Source organism: Musa acuminata, chromosome BXJ1-6 (genome assembly GCF_036884655.1).
Source record: "Musa acuminata AAA Group cultivar baxijiao chromosome BXJ1-6, Cavendish_Baxijiao_AAA, whole genome shotgun sequence".
Taxonomy (NCBI): domain Eukaryota; kingdom Viridiplantae; phylum Streptophyta; class Magnoliopsida; order Zingiberales; family Musaceae; genus Musa; species Musa acuminata.
Genome location: NC_088332.1, coordinates 46,635,992 through 46,656,044, shown reverse-complemented (window position 1 = coordinate 46,656,044; position 20,053 = coordinate 46,635,992). Strand labels below are relative to the sequence as shown.

The window sequence follows — 20,053 nt, the reverse complement described above, 5'->3', positions numbered from 1 at the left end:
GGTGCATCGCCTCCAAATTGTAGCCACCACTCGATTGCAAAAAGATATAAATAAGATTTTATTAGCATAACAAATAATTAATATTAAATATAATTGATAATCAATATGCATAACTTTTCCTCACCAGGATCCATAGTGTAACGGCATGATACAGCTACAACGTCGGAGAATGAACCAACTGTTTCTCGAAATAATCGACCCTCCATAAGAGCATTGGCTGCCTCGGGAGTGTTTGGCAAGAGCCGATATATAACATTTCATAGTGTCGTTAGGAAATTATTTTGCGTTCCGAGAGCATATCGATATTGAATTGTCGGGTTTAGATAATACGCTGCAAAACATAATTTTGGTAGTATGATTTTTTATTATCTAAATAATAATAAATTAAATTATTCTGAATATGAATTTACCTGCATTATAGATATCTTGATCCATATGAACTTCGGTCCGACGATCAATGATTCGTACGTATTGGTCGGCCTTAAAATCATCTTTGAATGCTTTCCTGACCTCCTCTCTTGCTAAAATCAGCATATATTTAAGATACGGCATTTGTGGACGCTTGTCCATATCGACCTTACGGAGGACAATATAAAGTGGTTCCACACCTTTTATGATTTCTGCTATAGTCTCCCAAAATCTAGAGGAAAGAATGACCTTTTCTATCTTCTTTCCATCACTCAATTTCGAATATCTGGATTCAGACCACTCTTGTGAGCTAGCCATTGCCTTCAAGCCATGCCTTTTTTGCTGTAATGACTTTAATGCAATAAAATTGGTAGCAAACCGAGTAATTCCAGGTCGAAGTATCTCACCGTTTACATACTATTGCATTAATGCGTGGACCCAATGATGATTATATATAAACTTCGTAATTGATTGTGCTCGAGCTACACATTTCTTGACCGCATCCAACTCACCAATATCCTTCAGCATTAGATCTATGCAATGAGTTGCACATGGAGTCCAAAACAAAGTTTATCTTTTTTCCATCAATTGCAAACCGGCCTTTTTGAAATTCGCTCCATTGTCGGTTATTATTTGGACAACATACTGTGGTCCAATCTCCTCTACCATAGTGTCCATCAAGCTCTCAATATAGTTTGCATCTTGGATCTTTTCAAAAGCATTAACGGACTTATGAAACACCACTCTTCAATTGCAATAAACAAGAAAGTTGATGATACTCATTCTTGTTGGTCCTGTCCAACTATCACACATCAATGTCACCCCATATTCGTCCCATTGCCTCTTGAAGGATTTGATCCAATCCTTTAGTTCTGCCACCTCCTCATCTAAGTACACGTCGTAAATCTCCTTCGGTGTTGGAGGTTGGATCCCCGTGCTAGACTTTTGAATAGAGGAGATCATGCTCTGATAATATGGACCTTGGGCTGTGTTGGCTGGAATCCTATGAAAGTTGATCCATTTTGAGATTGCCTTCCCAATATCCCGTTTTTTTTCTTTTGTGTATGCATCGTCAATCCGTGTCTGTTTCGCTGTTTGTGGGGGATAGGCTTGCGGATCAATATCAACAATATCTGGTGCGGATCTCCTGCCAAGACCTCTCATAAAACCACGGAGTCCACCATACCTCATGCTACTAGTTCGGCCTAACTGAGAAGGAGCAGTTGGTTGCCTCATGCTGGTTGACCTCTGGATTTCACTACCACTGCCATGCTCTAATTGTGAGTCAGGTCGTCGATGCCTCATTGCTTCATCGACCGTATACTGATGCTCCAATGATGCACGAATCCCAGTTGTGAGATCCGGGTCGACTTCCTCGCCGCAACCCTCATACTGATCATAAACTGGTTCCTGTGTAGCCCTATGATATTCTTCCTCAACTCTTGCCTTCTTTTTTAATGTATCTTCCTTTGCTTGTTTAAGCTTGCTTTGAAATAATTTACGGATCTCCGTTGGAACATTCTTGCATTTTGCAACATCAGGATACCCACCAGCCAAATGCATTTTCACTTGAGTTATTCCTCCACCTTTACCAATGTAGTCACAATAAATACATTGCCAATGATGACGGTTTTCATCTAGCTTTCGGGCATGAACCCATGCATCATCATGTGGCCGTTCCTTTGGTGTCATGATCCTATCAAATTTAAATCAAATAAACTATAAAGTATAAACATATTAAATTGACCAAATATCGATCATAAATCACTAATCACAATATTAAGTAATTTTATTAAAACATAACTAATCATATTTTATTATCATAAATATGTTACATGCATAAAAGAAGTATTAAAATCATTAGATACACTAATTACGCAATTAATATAGTTAATTTTTCATTAATTATTTCTCTTTCAACACTATAAACATGGCAAATACCCTAATAAATATTAAAGATATTGGATTCACATAAAATCGAATAAATTTTGATTAAATCATCGTTAAAATAATTAATTACAGTATTAAATAACTTTAATAAAACATAATTAAACTTATTTTATCATCATATATATGTTAAACACATAAAAGAAACATTAAATATGTAATTTTAATCCAATATGATTCAAAATTTAAATTATGATAAAATTATCATTTATCTACACTAATTATATGATTAATATAATTAATTTTTCACTAATTACTTCTCTTTCACCACTATAAACATGACAAATACCCTAATAGGTATTAAAGACATTAAATTGATATAAAATCAAATAAATTTCAATTAAATCATCATTAAAATAACTAATCGCAGCATTAAATAACTTTAATAAAATTTAATTAAACTTATTTTACTATGATAAATATTATTCAATACTTACTATGCATGAAAAACACTAATCATAATCTTAAATATCTTAATTACTCTCTAATTAAAGAAAACGAATACATACCTTTTGATTAGAAAGTTCTTCCTCTTAATCTTCCCAAATTAGCCTCGATTGAATTCACAAATCGTTGTTTTATAGAGTTTATGAGAGAAAAAAAATGTTTGAGAGAGAGTTTAAGAGAGTATAATGAAATAGGGGAGAGAAGATTGGTTTAAATAGGAGGAGAAAGGGCTCCAACGGTTAATTTGACCGGTACGTACCGGGCGGTACGAATCGGTATGACATACCTTGCCCTAAAGAACAATTAACCATAAAATTAATTATACTCCTGCGCCTCCTGTCAGTCCAAACATCTGACATAATAGAGCAACCATGTGTTGCTCGTAATTCTTTATGACCCTTTAGTAAGTCATTTGTATAATTCAACTCATTTTGCAATAATGAAACTCGCATCTCATAATAACTTGGAGGTTTTAATCCTGCACCATATTTTCCAATAGCTTCAATCATATCCTTAAAACTGTCTAAACGAGTTGTACTAAGGGGAAGATCAGCCTGATAGAAGAAGCGAGCAATGTGTTGAATTGTTTTTCCTCTTATTTCTTTATCACAAGCATCACTTATATTTGTTTACCTAAATTTTGAGCCTCCTGCTTGCCCTTGTTGTTTCTAGGATCCTTGAAACATATATAGATCCATCGGTCCTTTTTTACCCTTCTTAGTACTCATAACTTTTTTTCCTTTTTTGTCGTATACTTTTTTCCCACTTGGGTTAATACTCATAGAATAATCTTCTTCTTCATCCCTGATATGTTCAACATTGTCTTCTGGTAAATTCTCGTAAGATTCATTCTTTTGTATCTTCTTTTCATTCATATAACTTAGCAACTCTTCTTTTACATCAGGTGGACACTTTTTGCAAGCTGCTGCATTCTTGAAATTTCCTACTAGATGTTGTTTTGCACGAAAAATACCACCTCTAGTAGTCTTATCGCAGAATATGCAAGTCATTGCATTAGGATCTTTCGGATCCTTCAGATAATTATACTTCCATGCAGGATCTTTTTTTGATGCCATTGGAGACTCTATTGAGTTGCTCTGTACACTTGCCATTTTATCTTGAAACCTAACAATAATTTCAAATAAATAAAAATTAACAGTATTAAAATCAAAATAATATATTAGTAATCTATTAACAGTATTGAAAATTAATAATTTCAAATAAACCTAACAATATTAACAGTATACAGAAGGAGAAGAAGGAAGAGTGTAAGGGGGTGTTGAGTCTGCTGATTGAGAAAAGAGGAAGCGGCAACGAGAGCGGGAGTGTAAGGAGGCAGCGGCAGCGGGAGCGGGAATGTAAGGAGGCAGTGGGAGTGTAAGGAGGCAGCGGTAGCGGCAAGCAGCGATAGCGGCAGTGGGAGCGGGAGCGACGACAGCGGCAGCGGTTGCGAGCAGCGGGAGCGGCAGCGGCGGCGGCAACGAGCAATGTTAGGGTTGGGCAGCGACAGTAGATATCGGTTTTAGTTGGTTCGATTGAACCAACTAACCACCGGAGACCGAACCAGACCTAAAATCCTGGTTCGGTCGCCTGGTTAAACCCAAGCGCTCGCCCGAAGCGCCCAGCACCTGGGCTCGGGCGAGCGCCCAGGCGGTGCCTCTTTGAAGCGCGCCGCCTGGAAGTTTAGCGAGGCGCTCGAGCCGAGCCTCGCCTCGCCCAAGCGCCTTTTTAAATCACTGTGTGAAACATACAATTGCTCGCTTTTCTCTTTTTCATTCTAGAGTAGTTCTCTTTTGGTGATTGAGGAACATATGAGCAAGGATTGAAATTTCGGTTCGTACCGACGTGCCGAGCCCTACTCGATATGGTATATACCGAGGCGTACTGACGGCATGCTGGGGCATACCAACGATACGCCCAAAATCATAAAAAAACCTCTAAAAATATCTAAAAATAGAAAAAAGTTAGATTAGAGTTTTTAAGTTAGAAATAAATGTAAATTTAGTATCATTTTAGCAAAACTAATATAAATTAGGGAAGAATAGTGTCATATATCTTTTTGAGCTTTGAGGAGTACCTTTATGGTTCGTTCCAGATCATTTTTATGTTAATATTGAGTTATCTACGAGGAAATTATTTAAATTTTATAATTTATTTTTTATATAACTTAAATTTTAAAATTCAAATGAATTAAGTAATTAATCGATGAATATACCTAGTTCTACCACAAAAAAGAACGGCAAGAACGGCGAGACTCCACGGGCAGTGGATCGGGGTCCTCGATCCTATGTATCTCTATATCAATATGATATGTTTGTCGGACCCAATCCTAAAATTGATCCCACGATAATGTATTGATATACTGTATGCTTTGTTGAGTTTATGTGAGTGAAAATGTGAGAATAAGAGAGAGATGCGAGTGAAAAAGAGTTTATGAGAATTTAAGAGATTGAGAGAGTGAAATGAGTTGAAAGAGGACGGAGGAAAGGGTTTAAAATATCTATTCTAAGCTTCAAATTGTTAAATTGATCATTTGAGATAGGGTAGTCTCAGCCCTTAATCGTTAACGGTCGAAATCGGAGCGTATCGATCGGTATAGGTCGGTAATGGTCGGATTTCAATCGTTACTGCCTGGTACAGATCCTATATCGCTTGATATTAGGTGAAGTGACCGGTACCGTCCGGTAGACGACAATCTGCATATCAGTATCTTATTGGACCGGTAGATATCGCCCGTATCGGGCGGTACGCATCGGTACAACAAACCTTGCATATGGGTACTTTTCTATTTCTTTGGCTGAAGGAGTATGGAAGTGTCTCACTGCACTTGGACGTTCCCATTAGTTGGTCCTGATAGACATCATATTTAGAATCATGAAGGTAGCTATCAAGTGATGATGGATGTCAAATCACTAAGACTGCTTGAATCATTTTGTCTCATTGAATAAAGGTACATTAATTTTCTATTATATGAATTTAGTGCAAGGAGATAATACTATGTCCATGATCTTCTTAAGTCTAAGAGAAGCAGATAAAGGCAGTCTGTGTCTATCATAAGGCAAAATGTTGAATATCATAAGATAAAAAGTTGAATATTCATCCTTTTGATGCTCATTAATGCCAAAAGAAACTTCTCATCATTGTTTTTTTCCTACTTACTAGAAACCAGAATTTTCATCTTGTGAATCTTTATATTGTTGTTTATTTTAAGGATCATAATCTAGTACCAAGGTACTATACTGGTCCCCGATTGGACCAATACATACCACATACCAACCAGTATTGGGTGCCGATATATGGTACACCGACATGTATTAGAGACTCAAAGAGGAATAAGAAGAAGAAGAGGAAGGAAGAGATGGCTGTGGAGGAAGAGGAGGAAGAAGGAAGAGGTAGGAGGAGGAAAAGGAAGGAAGAAGAGGAGGTGGTGGAGGAAGAGGAGGCAGTGGAGAAACAACAGGAGGAGGAAAGAGGAAGAGGAAGAAAGAGGAGGAAGTGGAGGCGATGAACGAAGATGAAGAAGAGGGTGATGGAGGAACAAGAAGAAGATGAAGGAGGTAGAAGAGAAAGAAGAAGAGGTGATGGAGGAAGAGGAGGAAGCATATCCAAGGTTGATGTTGGTGGCCGGCTGGGAGGTAGTGGCAGCGGATGGCAGGAGGATGACGATGGTGGCTCATGGAGCTCCGCACGTATGGAGAAGAGAATGCAAGCTCTAATTCAAGTTTTAAGTTCTTTTTTTCTTCATTAATAGACCGAAATGGATTGCCCAAAATAGGGGTGGTCTGTGTCTGTATGGGCTCCAACTGGTATATATCGGTCGGAGCGAGCTGAACCAGCCAAAACTGCAGTCCTTGATTTATGATCTTATAGCTACTGTTACTTGTAACATCAATATTAACAAATTTAGTGTACAATATATGGCAGCCCATGCTGCAGTCACAGTTGAAATTGGTGGAATGAAGCCCCAAACAGGATGATCAGATTGCTAATTCTCAAGAAGTTGCCAATGGAAGATCAGATTTTAAATCTCATTTGATAAATGATCAAAAGGACCTTGAAAAAGCAAATTATGTCTTAATAGATACAAAGATGGAATATGGGTCAAATTCACAATGTTATTATGAAAACATGGCGAATGACTGAAAGCAAAGATGAAATAGCAGTGCATGAACATATTATGGTACAAAAATTAGTAAACTGAAAGTGACAGAGTTTGATCATGAGAGGATATTAGAGGAACAAGATACACATGATTTGTACTGTCCTAGGTGTAACTCATGCATCACAAAAGGAAATGGTCAGTTAGAGGAATTCAACATGATGTGCCATCAAAGAAAGTGCATTAACAACTATATGGTGCTTTGGATACTGAATTTGTTTCAGGTTGACAAATTTAACTGATCCACCAGAACCAGATGTATTCATGTGTTTATCACGTGTCAGCTTTTTCAGTCCAACAGGTTTGCACCTGTTAATTCTGCCTCTGTATGTATCTAACAAAGTGTATAAAAATCAGATGTTCTTAGGATAGATAGCCTGTAGTGGCCTTTTGCTTTGTGATGGTGATAAATTACCACTCCTGTAATATACAGATATTCTACGATGTTCTTACGTATAGGTTTTGGGCACAATCCTCACATTGTGGCTCATACTAAGTCAGTTTTGCACTGGCAAGGGTCATGATGCAGCAAGGAAAATCATGGTTTTAAGTTTTAACTTTTAAGTACTATGAATGCTTTTAACTTATTAGCTTCAACCTTGAATTGATGGGAAATGGATATAATGGTTGCTCTCTTTGTATTCTGAACAGAGGGTGGTTTTAACATATTTCACATATTTGAGAAAGGAAAGGATACTCATGTGCAAAGTTCAGAGCAAGTGCCCGAGAAGAAGATAAATTGGATTTCTTCTATTTTTAAAGTGGATAGAAGCAAAACGAAAGAAAGCGAACCAGGTGTGTTTCTATTGCATCTTTTTGTGATTTATGGAGCGAACACTTGGTCTAAATTCATCCTAATAACTTAGATCTATCATGCTAAGTAATTAACTTGTTGCATTGGTAAAACATGTGACTGGCAATTAGTGTAAATCCCACAAAATAAATGAATTATTAGTCTCAAAGATAATTAAGATCTTGTCTTGAGTTGTTTGGTTGCCTCCATTTAAATTTACCTTTTGTGTTATGTGTCAGATGGAAATTGAGATGCCATTTAATTTGGTCATGTTATTAAATGAACAAACTTCTTTCATTCTGGCTACATATTCTTGATGAATTTCTGAGTTGGGTTTAGAACTCTCATTAGTTCTGAAACATGGATATGGTTTGCCTAATTACCTTCAACTACTTCTGATGGTCCCAAAAAATATTTCTTGTTCTTGCAAATTCTATTTTTGTAATTCCCTTTTGGTCAATTGATCTGACTCTGTGGATAGCTTTCACAGTTTTGTCTCTTTAAGATTATATTATTTTCCTGTATTAGTTAGTTACTGTTCTTTAGTCAATTGTTATGAAGCTAGGATTTGATGTTCTTTCATCATATATTCGTTTACTGTAAATTTGTTGATAAAAAAACACAACTGGGGATGTGGACATTACTCATCATACCCATTATTGATGAAAGCTGGAGTGAATCTTATGCCATTCTAAGGTTGTTAGGAGCTTTAAAGCCCAGTGAATCTTATACCACCGCTAGAAGAGTCAATGACTTCATACAAAGGAGAAGAAAGAATCACCTCCCATAACTCTGCATAGTGCTTTGAAGTTTTTAAAGTCTCAAATCATTTCTCAAAAGAATGATAGGTTTGTTATTCTAAAGTGAACTAAGAAATTAATATTGGAATATAACTAGGTTGGTCTATAGTCATTACTATTAATTTTATATGCAGCCTTATATGGGAATTGGGAAAGATCAACTTATGTGGCCTTATCTCCTTAAGTAGTGGGGCTGTAGGGATAACTAATTTAATAAAACAAAAGCATAACATGGATATGGAAATTAAATAAATATGTGTCATTTTTTCTAGTATTACATATATGGAGATAAAATTTGAACAATTTATACAATATATGATCATCATATGTGCAATTCATGAGATGCATAATAATCATTTGCATGAGCAACATACTAACAGTATTAAAAAAAATGCTTTCCCTGAACAATATTCATAGAAACACTTCAATCACTTATATGAAACATTAAGGATAATATTCTCATTGTCAATACTCAGTTCACATATATGTATGTACATATACATATGTATATATACATACATATAAACATGGTTCGCATTACCAGTTTGTATCGGTATACTGATCAGTTGTTGGTATGGTACATACCGAGCATATCGACACATGGTATACTATGGTGTACTAATATACCGCCTATGCCGGTCCTCTATTGGACCAGTATGTACCACCCGTATCAAGCGGTATGCTTCGGTACATCAAACTTTGCTCACAATAAAGCTTATTAATTTATCTATATCCATTTATAGTTCTTTTTACATGAGTTTTTGAATTAGAGGTTGAATAACAAATTAATTTTAAAGGTCCATAATACTATCAGAGATGGATTTACAGACCTCCAGTATTACCAGTCTGACTAAGGACCAATTCTGGACCTTATAGATCAATACCGATAAGTATTTATTGATTTATTTGTTAATAAAAACTTTATATTCTTTTAGAGTTGGTAAATCTGAAACGTTTAATTGTTTCACTAGCAAGTCTAGCTGCATATTGATGATTATTGCAGTAATTTGTACAACTCTAGGCAACAATCTAAATTACTGATCACAACATCTTGGTCGATATAGCAGAAAGAACATTTCAAAATTTTGATTTATCTATGAATACATCATCAACATAAGTAGGTTCATCATAGAAAATGAATGAAGATAGCTGATATAGTAGTACACACACCCTAACAGAACACTGTCAACGATAAATATCAAGATCACCAAGGGGTCAGAAAAGAACATGACCAGCTGCCATTGTACCAAAAAAAGGAAGATTTGGTACTTCTCAAATTACAATTATTAATAATGATCAAATTGCAATGTTAAAACCATATCTTGGATAATAGGTAAGATAGTATTTTATTCATGACTCATTCCAATTTCTAAGGTGAGAATTTGAGCTAAAGGAAATTTGGATCTCAATGCCGAAGGACCATTCCTAGAAAAGGCAGGAAGTACCATATCATTCCTTACAGTATTGATAACTTATAGTATTGAAACCTTTACAATGCAGCATAAGAAAAACATATAAACCAATACAAAGGCAGATCCACTTAAATGAGTATGCTGTCTGTACAGTTTGAGTAAATAGAAAAGACATAGATTGCATATTATACATGAAATCATGATATTTCTATAAAAAAGCTCATAAGCAGCCTAACTTGCGTAACTTGCGTGCATTAGGTAACTGCAAGAAGGAACTTTACTGAAATTATAAACCAGCCTCAATTGTTTCCACACATTTCCATAAATATGATGATTCTCTATGTTTAGGACCCAAAAAATGACCCATATAATTAATAATAGTTGCTATAACATTTTACAATAAGCAGGGAAGGCAGAACAAATGTCCAGGTAAAAAAAAAGTATAGTGAATAGACAAGAGCGATTTCCCGAGAAAACAAAGTTTTGGATACCGGTTTGTACCAACGGTACACCTTAAAATCTTAAAAATATTTTCATCTATCATGCCAAGGCATATTGATCGGTACACCTCAGTAACGATCGAAATCCAGGGTGGTACCGGTCTATACACCTTGGTACCGATATCCTCTTGGATCGGTATGTACTACCCGTACTAGGCAGTACATATCGAAATTGAGAACCCTACACACACACACACATATATATATATATATATATATATATATATATACATATATACATATATACATATATACATATATACATATATATATACATATATACATATATACATATATACATACATACATACATATATACATACATACATACATACATACATATATACATATATATATATATATATATATATATATATATATATATATATATATATATATATATATATAGTTTCTAGTGTAGATATGTTTTTTTAATACATGTTTTGTAATGTCTTAAATGCCTGTCATTGTGCTAGGAAGTGTCCAATGAATATCAATATCTTACGTGGATATGTCATGGATACAACAAGAATCAAGAATCTTTTAGTTTTTATGTTTCCTAGTACTTTTTCGTATGAAATTACTGTTGAATTTATATGTTTTGAATTATGTTGCACCTGCATGGTTTCCAGCGAGCTAAGAATTCACCCAGAAACTTCCATGGACATTATCAATTCATGTTGCCTTTGTTAAATAGAGAACCACTTATTCTGTTTGTATTAAATCAACTTATAAAAGGAGAAAATGATGCCTACAAGTAATTAATTTTTTGAATACTTATAATCAGCACTAATGTCATCACTTATATATGCACTGAATAATATTAGAAAAAAAGACAATTTCACTAGTTGCCTGCTAGTGTGTCTTGCATGTTATTACATCACAACAATCTTTCACTAGTGGCAACCAACAGTTTGCAGCTTCTTCCATATCCCTGCCAATATTATATATCTTCCTAAATGGCTCTATAATCAGTTAAATGTGAAAGATTATGACTTAAAGTAAGTGTCTATATGCATTTCTTTGTATACACAGGAGGCCCAACCACTGTAGAAGGAAAACAAATCAGGGAAACATCATCCTCACTGGGAAGTGCAGAAACTTGAGACTCGTGCAACTCTCCTAGAAAAATAACCATTCAGATCTTGTATATAAACAAATTCAGTGCTGCTTGGTATGAATATATGGAAAATATTATAAAACAAATCCAGTGATGCTTCACATATGAAAAAATAGAAAATATTATATCTATCTTTAAGTGTGTAAAAACATTGTTTGTACTTTGTAATCTTCAATATCTTATTGATCCTGATTACTTACAATAGTTATTTTGAGTGGGAATTCATAAAATAATGATTTCCAGATAAACAAGCAAAACATTGGTACAACTGTACCAGGAAGAAAACTTGACAATCATGGAATTGCCACTGCAGTAATTGATGCAGATATGATATTGTACTCCAAAGAGATTTAGGCATAAAAAAAGGGGTACATGGACTTATAGCTGTTGACATGCTTCAAGACATTTTATTTATATGATATCAAGCAACAAGCTTAGAGTATAACTGCGGCTTCAATTCTTGTAATCGTGTAACTGCAACCTTCAATTTTTGTAGTCAGTCATAAAAGCTGAGCCTTCACTGAGTAATATGGTAGAATGGTAAAAAAAAATATATGGTAGAATATTATAAAATATGAATATTTGAGCTTTGCAAATAATTCAATCTATAAACTACATCTTGCATCTTCAGTTATTGAGATTCACAAATTAATGCCTGACGATTCATATCTCTTGATGACATTGTAAAAAGAAAAGCTTATTATCTTGCCATCTTTAACTTAGCATGCATTTCCTGTTCTCCTGATTGATGTTTAAGGCGATATCTCATCTGGTTAACATTTGTTTGTCTATATGTCACATTTATGATTTTTTATTCATTTTTTAAATAAAAGTGAAGTACTAAACTCAACTTAATTGTCAGGGAATTGTAGAGTTGTCCTCTCTAATTTTTTACGGATCCAATTTGTATAGACTATTTTTCCAATTTTCCAGCCATTATCTCATCTTAACGATTCATTTCTATTAGCCCTTAGATGTGACAGGATGGATGGAGCCCATCCTGCCATGTGGGGCATACCCATGAATGGCTGAAGGGTGAATGGACAGCTGTGTTGGGGATGAACTGCACCATACCAACTGGAAAGGATCCTAATTCTGCATTTGTAATTCTAATTGTTTTTTAGGGTTTTACTCGTGCACTTATATAAGGATGTGAAATATCTAAACACGGATGGATGATGTGATTAAAATGCCTTAAGTCCTTTTTTTGTTAGTTAGAAGACTGTGATGCATCTCTTTGGCTCTTTGCTTCTGCACCTATTCTTTAGTCCATAATAATATTCTCTTGTCTATTATAATTGGGTTCTATGACTATATTGAAACATGTGGAATTGTAAATTTAGGAGCTCATCGTTGAAAAATGTTTGGAGTTTCTCAAATTTGTTGTAATTGATGGAAATTTGCCGAGCTAGTCATGGTCAATACTCACATCTTTGTTTTCTGTTTGTTTTGGTAGATTTCTCAGTAACTTAAAATGTAGTTAGTAACACAGTGTATTTCTTCTTAATATTCTTTTTACCTGTTCATCTTTGTGCTATGCATTACCTTATATTTTCTCATGACCAGCAAATAATTGACATTTATGTCAACTTAAGTAATTAGCAATAAAATTTTATCTTCCTATGCATAACCTTTGCTTGCTTCTTCAGCAGTTGTAGAAATATTTTGTCACTTATGTGCATATGATGATTTCATCCAAGTATCTGAACTTGTCCGTGTACTTTTCTTCAGCTGGATAACTTATTTGACCACAATCATATTTAATTTGTATATGATGCAAATTTGTTATCCAAAATGCTAATATTTTGAATGATTCTAGATAAGATGTTTAGTGGACCGTCTAGTGTTAGTTTCAAAGAACAGATGGAGGATCGATCCAAACTACATGATCCTGCCACTCAGATCACATCCACTTCAGGAGCTATGGTTCAGACCAAAAAGTTAATTTATGTTGGAGTAAAAGATGTCAGAATAAGGGACCAGTGATTTAAAAAGTTCTAGGCGCCAAAAGGTGCTAAGATCCAAAAACGCCCGAGGCGCTAGGCGCTCGCCTGAGCGAAGTGAGGTGCTAAAATATAAAAATATATAATATAATTAATAAATATAATTATTTAAATTTTTAAATAAAAATATGTTATTAAATTAATCTAATAAATACAAATACTATTGCTAGTATACAGTATACCGTTAACAGTATAATATCGAAAGAGGAGAAGAGTGTAAGGGAAGAGTCGGAAGACCGAGGATGTTGATTGAGAAGAGCGGGAGCGGTAGCTGCGAGCGATGATAGTGGCAGCGGCAGCAGCGATAGCGGGAGCGGCAAGCGGTGACAGTGGCACCGGCAGCAGCGAGCAGCGGAAGCGGCGAGTGGAGACAGTGGCAACGGTAGCAGCAAGCAACGGCAACAGCAGTGGGAGCGGCAAGCGAAGACCGTGGCAATAGTAGCAGTGGTAGTGGGAGCGCGAGCGGCGACAGTGGGAGCGGCAGCGATAGCAGCTAGCAGCGGCAACGGTAGCAGCGAGCAGCGGCAACAGCAGCAACGACGGCAGTAGCGTGAACGACAAGCAGGGTTAGGGTTAGGGTTAGGGAAGTCACACTGATATTGGGGAAGTCACAAGACCTCAAACGTTGGTTCGGTCACCTGGTTTAACCTAGGCACTCTCCCAAAGTGCCCGGCGCCTGGGCTCGGGCGAGCGCCCAGGCGGCATCTCTTTGAAGCGTGTCGCCTGGAAATGAAGCGAGGCGCTGGGGCCTCGCCTCGCCTCGCCCGAGCGCCTTTTTAAATCACTGTAAGGGACGATCCAGGTAAATTTCTTTAATGACCAGAAAATTATGAATGGTAAAAGGATAAATTGTGAAAACAATTATCCAAGTGTAGCTTAAGCTAGCATATACAACACTTATGATGACATACTATTTCATTTATTTTCTTTGGACTTTATCTATCTGAAATTGTCCGATGTGACAGCTTCTCTATGCTTTTGTCTTTGTTCATTCATGAGTTGATGCTACTACTGAAATAACTTCTCAAATTGACCGGATAATTCGAGGTTCAGAAGCAAGTGCTTCTGAAGCTTTGGCACATTCAGATGTTCGGATTAATGCGACAGAGCAAACTACCAGAGATGCTGAAATAAGCGATGACAGGTTTAGTGGACCACCTGGTGTTAGCTTTGAAGAACAGATGGATGATCAACCTGAACTACATGATTCTGTCACTCAGACCATATCCACTTCAGAAGCTATGATTCAGACCAAAGAGTTAATTTATGCTGGAGTTAAAGATAATGATGGTAGAATGAGAGATGATTCAGGTAAATTTCTTTATGACCTGAAAATTATGAATGCTAGAAGGCTAAATTGTGAAAACAATTATCTGCGTGTAGCTGAAGCTCAGCATATACACTTATGATGACAGATGACATACTATGTCCTTACTTGCTTTGAACTATATATCTCTGAAATTGTCTGAAGTGACATCTTTGCTATGCTTTCATCTGTTCATGCAGGAGTTGATGCTACTAAAATAACTTCTCAAAGTGACCAGATAATTCAAAGTTCAGAAGCAACTACTACTGAAGTTTTGGCACATTCGGATGTTCGAATTAATGTATTAGCGCAAACTGCCAGAGATACTGAAATAAGCAATGACAGGCTTAGTGGACCTTCTAGCATTAGTTTCAAAAAACAGATGGAGGATCAGCCAGAACTACATGACCCTGCCACTCAGACCATATCCACTTGGGAAGCTATGATTCAAATCAAAGAATCAATTGATGCTGGAGTTAAAGATAATGATGTCAGAATGAGGGACGATTCTGGTAAATTTCTTTAATGACTTGAAAATTATTAATGGTGAAAGGCTAAATTGTGAAAACAATTATCTGAGTGTAGCTGAAGCTCAGAATAAACACTTGTGATGACAGATGACCTACTATGTCCTTACTTGCTTTGAACTATATATCTCTGAAATTGTCTGAAGTGACATCTTTGCTATGCTTTCGTCTGTTCATGCAGGAGTTGATGCTACTAAAATAACTTCTCAAAGTGACCAGATAATTCAAAGTTCAGAAGCAACTACTACTGAAGTTTTGGCACATTCGGATGTTCGAATTAATGTATTAGAGCAAACTGCCAGAGATACTGAAATAAGCAATGACAGGCTTAGTGGACCTTCTAGCGTTAGTTTCAAAGGACACATGGAGGATCAGTCCGAACTACATGATCCTGCCACTCAGACCATAACCACTTTAGGAGCTATGTTTCAGATCAAAGAGTCAATTGATGCTGGAGTTAAAGAAAATGATGTCAGACTCAGAATGATGGACGATTCTGGTAAATTCCTTTAGTGACCTGAAATTTATGAGTTGTAGAAGGCTAAATTGTGAAAACAATTATCTGAGTGCACCTTAAGCTAGCATATACAACACTTACGAGGCCTACTGTGTCATTATTTGCTTTGAACTTTTATCTATCTGAAATTGTCTGAAGTGACAGCTCTCTATGCATTTGTCTGTGTTCATGCAGGAGTTGATGCTTCTAAAATAACTTTCCAAAATGAACAGATAATTCAAGATTCAGAAACAAATGCTACTGAAGTGTTGACGCATTCTGATGTTGCGATTAATGTAGCAGAGCAAACTGCCAGAGATACTGAAATAAGCAATTACAGGCTTAGTGGACCTTCTAGTGTTAGTTACAAAGAACAGACGGTGGATCAGCCAGAACTACAGGGTCCTTCCACTCAGACCATATCCACTTCGGAAGCTATGATACAGATCAAAGAGTTAATTGACGATGGAGTTAATGATAATGATGTCAGAATGAAAGATGACTCAGGTAAATTTCTTTGATAACCTGAAAATTATGAAGAGTAAAATGCTAAATTGTGAAAACAATTATCTGAGTGTAGCTTAAGCGCATATACAACACTTATGATGACCGACTATGTCCTTATTTGCTTTGAACTTTATCTGAAGTTGTTCGAAGTGACAGCATCTCTATGCTTTTGTTTTTGTTCATGCAGGAGTTGATGCTAATAAAATAACTTCTCAAAGTGGCCAAATAATTCAAGGTTCAGAAACAAGTACTACGGAAGTGTTGGCACATTCAGATGTTCGGATTAATGTAGCAGAGCAAACTGCCAGAGATACTGAAATAAGCAATGACTGGGATATACTAAAAAGCATTGTATATGGAGGTCTGAATGAATCAATTACTAGCCTGGCTGTTGTGTCATCAGCAGCTGGTGCTGACGTTTCAACATGTAAGTTTCAAGATCAATATCCTTATCTCAGTTTCAAGAGTAATTAGGTCGACCTTTTTTTTGGGGGGGGGGGGGGGGGAGCATGATTGACATCAAGTGTCATATTCTTAAATATGCTTATGGAGTAACATAGGATGCACATCATTAATTCTTTGGTACACATAGGTGGACTTAAAAATGAGTTAACTCTGGTGGGATGAGATCTTGGTGGTAAGTTCACAACTATCTATTATTGTGTTGTTCAATTAAGTAATTAGATTGGTAATTTTAGAAAATTTTATTTAGTAATACATTGCATAGTTTTGCTATGTTATGTTGCACATTCATCCCACATTGTAGTGTTAACTAAATTCATACACTGCTAAAATAATTGTTTTTACTTCCATGATAAAGAATGTAGGTCTCCTTAGTCTGGAAAGGATTAGGTAGATAAATGAAATTGCTAACCGACCATTCGTTATAATTTTCTACTCAATTTTGGAAAAACACTAGCATGAAATTGCTAACCGACCATTCGTTATAATTTTCTACTCAATTTTGGAAAAACACTAGCATTATGTTGATGACACTCTTGGTTTTCTTTTCCTTACCTTTATTTTCCCGGAGGCAAAGGTTCATTATTCTCTACACTTTATTGTAATTATTACTTTCTTTTGCAGTGAAAATTGTTGCATTAGGGTTGGCAAAATTGATTGGCGGATTTCTTTTAATTACTCATGAAGTAAGTTGATTTCTTAGATGATACTTTTTTTGTCTTTGCCTCTTCTTTCAAAGATAAAAGTATTTTTCATATTTCAAGGAAACTAACCTGTTTAAGGCTTCTACTGTTCGTGAATTTATGTGATGGAAAAGATCTATCCAAGTTGTTTTAGCCTGACAATAACAGTTAGAATGCCGATATATGAAGGAGAATTTAATCTCAGGAACTATGATAAATTGATAATCAAAAAGCCATAAAACGAGAGTTGTCCTGGTGTTCTCATGGAGTAGTTGCAAGAATCATATAAATATGTGGAGAGTTCCAAGTATGGCTATTTTTTGTTAGGCATCTTTTTTTTTCCAGCTAATGGCCAATGGCTTCAATGGCACACATTTTGCTTCAATGGCCAATGGCTTCAATGGCTTCAATGTATGTTAATATTGGAAATATAAGCCAATGGCTTCAATGGCACACATTTTGCTTCTTTGTATGGCATTATTACTTGAACAACATTGTGCTTTAGTCAAAGTCAAGTTTTCATTATGTTTCCAATATTAACATACATTTCCCTGAAATAGTATAAAACTCAGATTTTATTCTTGATAGACTCGTAATTTTCCAAAGGGATGGGTGCTAGAGGGATTTCTGACATGTTTTATCTGAGTGTTTTGCAAGTAAAGCAGATAGATTGCTCCCATCCTATTGATAAATTATGAGTGTATCTTCTATACTTGCAATTTCCCTTGTAATCTCCTAGCATGGACTCTTTGGATCGATAAACAACATAAATTCATGTAGGACAGCAAATATAACAACTAGTAAGAGGCTATAATGTCCCAAGTATTAGTGAGGCCAATATCACCAGTCAAAGCAAGAGAAGCAAAAAGTATCATGAATAAAGTCTTTTAGGTCTTCCTCCATCAGTACTCACACCACTAATTTTAAATGATTTATTTTGTCTAGCCAGTGTGTCTTTTAAGTCTCTTTTGCACATAAGCACAAATTTTAGGTTAAAAGTTTATTGCATGAAACTTCAATGATGAACCTCTCTGTGTGGCTTTTGGATAGCAGCTAATATAGTTCAAGCAAGCATTCTCAATTCTTACCTTGGGCATTTTTTCGTCACAGCTTTTTGAGCTTAGAACTGCACAAGATGAAGCTACTGAACAGAAAGATGAACAAGGTGGACGTTACTGGGAACTGCTTGGGTGGAGAGCAAATTTCCGCCGGCACTTTGCTGTTGCTACAATATCATACATTTTATTTGGCTTAGTCCCTCCTGTTGTTTATGGTTTCTCATTTAGGAGGAGTGACGAGAAGGAATTCAAGCTCATGCTTGTTGCTGCATCATCTCTTCTATGCACAGCTTTGCTGGCCTTATGTAAGGCCCATGTTAAGCCACAAAAAGGCTACGTAAAAACCATGGTCTACTACCTAGTTCTTGGTGTATCAGCATGTGGTCCTTCCTATCTGGCTGGGATGATGATCGACAAGTTACTTGAGAAGCTTGGTTTGTTTGATCATGGGACAACTCTTCAGTCACCTCCCACTCTTATGTGTCAAGACTTAAGAGAACCATCATGGACATCTTATTGGTGATGGAACCCTGCTACTGATAGACGTGAAGGTATGATCATTCAGTACACCTGTTCTAGATGATAATATATGCTTTATTCTTATCCAGTTTGATTTCGGGGATGTTGTACTCAAAAATTACTCTTTTTGGTGCGCCAGGGGTGCATCGAAGGACTTGGGCTGATGCCGATCTGGTCGTTCAAAATCGCTGTGCACTCGCTGCTGCTGTCCAAGTGAGATTTTTTTTTCTTTGTTTTAGCTTTACTATGATTTCATAGTCTTGAGTGATGATGCAATTGACAGTAACTACATAATTGGTCTTTTCTATCGCTATAATTACATATTTGGTTGGGACGAATGAATAGTGCAAACGAATCGTCGACGAGTATAATGGGCCAAAGTTTGGGTTTGCGAACGTTTGTGTGAGGGCCAACCGATCACGGACGCCGAATTCTTCGTAGTGTTCCCAACATTGTCAAGGAGCTCTAAATACTATTTAGAGTCCCCATCTTTTATAATCTTTTAAAAAATTAATAAAATATTATTATACTATTATTCACAATCATTGTAGTTCTATTTTTACTTTTTTTTCCTCATAATTGTTGCCTGTGGATCCTATCCTATTACTGTTGACTCTCTTCATCACTCATGCACTTATTTTGTAAAGGTTTGAAACATAACATCTTCTAGGTTAATAAAATTGGCCTAGAAAATAGTATTTACTGGACTATTTTAGAATGTACGATCTTAAAAATATTTATCATTGTAATAAATATAAAAATTATTATTTTTATTTCCTTCTTTTCGTTATTTGGTTTGTTTGATTTAATCATCTTTTTTTTTGTAATTTTATATCACTTCTGGCAAAGAAGAGGAGAAAAAATATATATATGAAGAAAAAAATGTTATAGATAAAGAATAAACAG

The 20,053-nt window shown here is 35.8% G+C and overlaps 1 protein-coding gene across 10 annotated transcripts in view; it reads left to right on the top strand.

The window, feature by feature from the left end:
• The window catches only part of LOC108953108 (uncharacterized), a 30,641-nt gene that overhangs the window by 6,033 nt on the left and 4,555 nt on the right, over nucleotides 1-20,053 (top strand). For 4 of the 10 annotated variants that reach the window (XR_010514686.1, XR_010514685.1, XR_010514687.1 and 1 more), the window contains exons 2-10: nucleotides 7,613-7,756; nucleotides 14,643-14,900; nucleotides 15,096-15,407; nucleotides 15,604-15,921; nucleotides 16,114-16,425; nucleotides 16,613-16,852; nucleotides 17,512-17,573; nucleotides 18,681-19,179; nucleotides 19,287-19,360. Coding sequence is in view for 2 of the 10 variants with exons in the window: in XM_065189742.1 (XP_065045814.1) it covers nucleotides 7,613-7,756; nucleotides 14,643-14,900; nucleotides 15,096-15,407; nucleotides 15,604-15,921; nucleotides 16,114-16,425; nucleotides 16,613-16,852; nucleotides 17,512-17,573; nucleotides 18,681-19,151 (2,117 nt within the window). In the remaining 8 variants the exon portion in view is untranslated. Of the gene's footprint in view, nucleotides 1-7,612; nucleotides 7,757-11,501; nucleotides 14,901-15,095; nucleotides 15,408-15,603; nucleotides 15,922-16,113; nucleotides 16,426-16,612; nucleotides 16,853-17,511; nucleotides 17,574-18,680; nucleotides 19,180-19,286; nucleotides 19,486-20,053 lie in introns of those variants that run through there. The other 6 variants (XR_010514690.1, XR_010514692.1, XR_010514689.1 and 3 more) reach the window with 3 other exon arrangements.